The sequence below is a fragment of the Arachis stenosperma genome, chromosome 5, assembly GCF_014773155.1.
Source record: "Arachis stenosperma cultivar V10309 chromosome 5, arast.V10309.gnm1.PFL2, whole genome shotgun sequence".
NCBI classification, from domain to species: Eukaryota; Viridiplantae; Streptophyta; class Magnoliopsida; order Fabales; family Fabaceae; genus Arachis; species Arachis stenosperma.
In genome coordinates, this window is record NC_080381.1 from 108,282,050 (window position 1) to 108,285,535 (window position 3,486).

The following is a 3,486-nucleotide window of genomic DNA, read 5'->3' on the forward strand; positions in this document are numbered from 1 at the left end:
TTGGGCCCTTCTTTGGGCTTTCCTGGGACTTTGACCGAGCTCTTTAGAAAGAGGTCGGGTTGTCCTGACCTGAAGAGGTCGGTCGCTTTGTCTGTCGAACATCCCGGGTCGGACATCTCGACCCAGGGTATGAACAGTGCCCCTGCTTGAGCTCGGTCTTCTTTTTTGAGGTCGAGTCCTTGACTTCGGTCCTTCTTTGGTGAAGCCGAACTCAAGCATTTTGTCGATTCCTTTGTAGCAGCTTTTGAATGTAGAATGTTTCCTCTAAAAAGCGCGCGCTTTTATATCGGTGCTTTGGGAACGTGCGAGGGTTTAATGCCTTTTTTAATTTTAGCATTAATTGCCCCGTTTCCCTTTTGGCTCTTTATTTCGATTTTGAAAACCCAGAAACGGTTTCTCTCCTTTTATCCTTTTCGTAACTTCTTTTCTCCGCTCTCTCCGCTCTCTGTTTTTGTTTGCGCTTCTGCTTTCTTTGCGTTGCGGCGTCGTTTGGCATTTTTGGAGCCTGGAGTTTTGCGTTTCTCCCTGCGACATTGCTCTTGTTCGCGTTCTTTCTTTTGCTTGTGAGAAGGCATTCCCAGATTTTGTCTTCCATCTTCAGTTTCTTTGAAGCTCGCTGCTCTTTCCAGGTTGGTACTAGCTTTCTTGCTTCTTTCGTAGCTTCGTCTTCAGTTTTTTGGTGAAGTTTTGATTTTGCATGTTTGAAAGTTTGAACCTTTTCGTGGTCTTGTATTTGCTTGTCGCTGTAACATGTTTTTCCTATATTTCTCTTATGGATTTTCTTGACATTTCTGTCGAGGCTTTCTAGGGTTTTATTGTTGCTTCTGGTTGTTTCCTGTCTGATACCGATAGAAAATCTGCATCTGTTCCTCGCTTTTGGAGATTGCTTTTTGTCTGATCTTGAAAAAGGTTCCATCTTTAATGGTCTCTGCTTGGCGTGCTTGATGTTTGGGAATGCTTTTTGCTTGGTAGATTTGTAATGATTTTTTGTGTTTTTCTTTGAAGAAAGGTGTTTGCTGTTTTTTGAATTTCTTTTTGAGACATGCTGGGATGTAAGCTTGTAGGTTGATTTCTGGAAACCTTGCTTTGTTACTGCCTCCAAAGGATATCCCAGGACTTTGGTTTGAGTCTTGGGGTTTTCCTTTTCTTTGTTCCATCGCCTGAAAAGTATTGACCGAGTTGTTTTCTCCCTTTGTCCGAGATGTTTGTGGTAACCCCATCTTCTTTTCTTACTTGTAGGGTTAGTTGGCCTCATGTCTTCTCGCAATAACATTGTAGAGACGTCTTCCAGAGTTCCCGAGGGAATGTCCGATTGGCTGGACTCCCTTGTTTTGTTGTGTGTTTCTGTTGTGGATGCTGAGTTTTGCACAGAGCTGAGGAAGCGCCATAGGATTTGCGATAACAATGCCCGTGAGGAGGATTACGAGCTTGTTGCTCCTGATTCTGATGAGAGAGTTTGTTTTTCGACTTCTATTGAGAGGGAGCGTCCCTTCTTCTATGCCTATGAATACTTCTTCAGCCAGTTGAACGTTACTTTTCCTTTTACTGCTTTCGAGACCGACCTGTTGTGGTCGTGTAATATTGCCCCATCCTAGCTTCACCTTAATTCCTGGGGTTTTATTAAAATTTTTCAACTTCTCTGCCATGAATTAGATGTAACACCTTCCCATACTCTTTTTCTTTATTTGTTTGTTTCCGCCAAGCCTGGCGGTTCTTCAAAAAAGAAAGCTTCCTGGGTTTCCTTCAGGTCCGCCCAGGGCCACAAAGTTTTTGCTATGTATGATGAGTCCTTTAAGGACTTCAAGAATTACTTCTTTAAGGTTCGTGCTGTCGAGGGGGCCCGCCCCTTTTTTCTTGATGAAAATGATGAGCCTTCTTTCCCTCTAGAGTGGCAGAGGGATGTGAGAGTGTCTCGCTATACCTGGGAGATGCTTGATGATGTTGAGCGTGCCTTTATTGTTGTTCTTGAAAATCTGTGGGGGAAACCACCCGATCTTGATACAAAAAAGTTTTTGAATGACCCGTCCATGGTTCGGACTGTTTTGGGTACTTGTCTGACTTGTCTCTTATACTTGTTTCTTAATTTTTTCTTCCTCTTGTTTGTGGCCGTAACTCTTTGCTGTGGCTAATTCTGTATTTGTAGAGATGTCAAAGAACAACGACTCCATGAAGGCCTTTAAAAGGGCAAAGAAGGCAACTGCTGCTCTGAACATCTCGGCCAAAGTGGCCGACGAGGGATCTTCTCAGGTCCCAGTGAAGCCTCCTGTGCCGAGTTTTCTCGGGCCGAGGAAAGTAATTCCTACTCCTCGGTTTCATCAGGTCGATCCTCCTCAGACTTCTGTGGTTGCTTCTGGTGTCCCTCCCTTAAAAAAGCAAAAAATATCTGAGCCCTTTAACCTGGATGCCCCGGATTTTGATGCTATTGAGTTTGTTGACCATCAAATTGCCCCTTATGGTGGGCTTTCTATGGACGACATGTCTCTTCTTCAGCATCTGGATTTTATCACCAAAAGTAGTGTGAAAATGGCTCATATGGGTGCGGCTATTTTCCGAACAATTCAGGGGATCCCGATTCATGCCACAAAATCCTTCATGGAGGAGGCCAAGTCAGAATTTGATCGGATCAAGGGTCTGAAGGACGAGTTGGAGGTGAAGTTGGCAAAAGTAGAGAAGGAGCTGGAGGGTGAGAAGGCCAGCTCTATTGCCTTGGCTGCTTCTTTGAAGTTGGCCGAGGACATGGCACTGAAGCATAAGGATAGCTATGTCTCAGCTTATAGGGAATTGATGCATCTCTGGGATGATTTGGAAACTGCTCGGGTTAATTATGCCGATCTTCAGGGTCATCTTGTGGGCAGCGTAACTGCCGCCTCCGAGAACCTGATGGAGCAGTTCCGAATTGTTGCTCCTAATGCCGACTTGACTCTTGTCAGCCTGGACAATATTGTGAGGGATGGTAAAATTGTCCCTGATGACCAGGATGATGATGATGCTGACCCTCCCCCAGTGCCTTCTCTTAAAGTGTTGACCTCCTCAGTTCCTCCCGTTACGTCCGATCCGGATTGCCAGATTCTAAACTGGGATGATGGAACTGTAGATGCTGTACCTATTCAGACTTGCCCTCCTTCTCCCCGTACTGATGCTGCCGGGAAGGCTCCAGATCTTGGTTGATCTCCTTTAAATATTTGTGTAAATAGCCCGGTTTGTGGGCTTTGAACTCTTTTTTGTGAATGATGTTTTATTGACTGTTGATACTCCAGTTGCTATTTTTAGCAACTTTATTTTGAAGACAAAATGGTTTCTCTGAGGTTGATTTTGGTGGCCTCTTGAAGCTTTATCATACTCTGCTTTCATTGTGCTTTAACAGGGTATCCGTTGGAGTCTTGCTGCTTGGCCTCTTTAGATTGCTTTCAAACTTTTTGTTTGTAGCTTGGATCCTTTTGAGGTCGTGACTGTGGGGGGTCCAACTTGTTTCTCGGTTTCCTCGCT

General features: G+C 44.6%; 1 protein-coding gene across 1 annotated transcript; it reads right to left on the bottom strand.

The window, feature by feature from the left end:
• Nucleotides 1-364: 364 nt before the first annotated feature.
• LOC130981037 (uncharacterized) lies at nt 365-916 on the bottom strand. The gene has a single exon (XM_057904675.1). It carries the CDS (start codon nt 914-916, stop codon nt 365-367), a length of 552 nt encoding a protein of 183 aa, XP_057760658.1.
• Between the last annotated feature and the right edge of the window lie 2,570 nt (nt 917-3,486).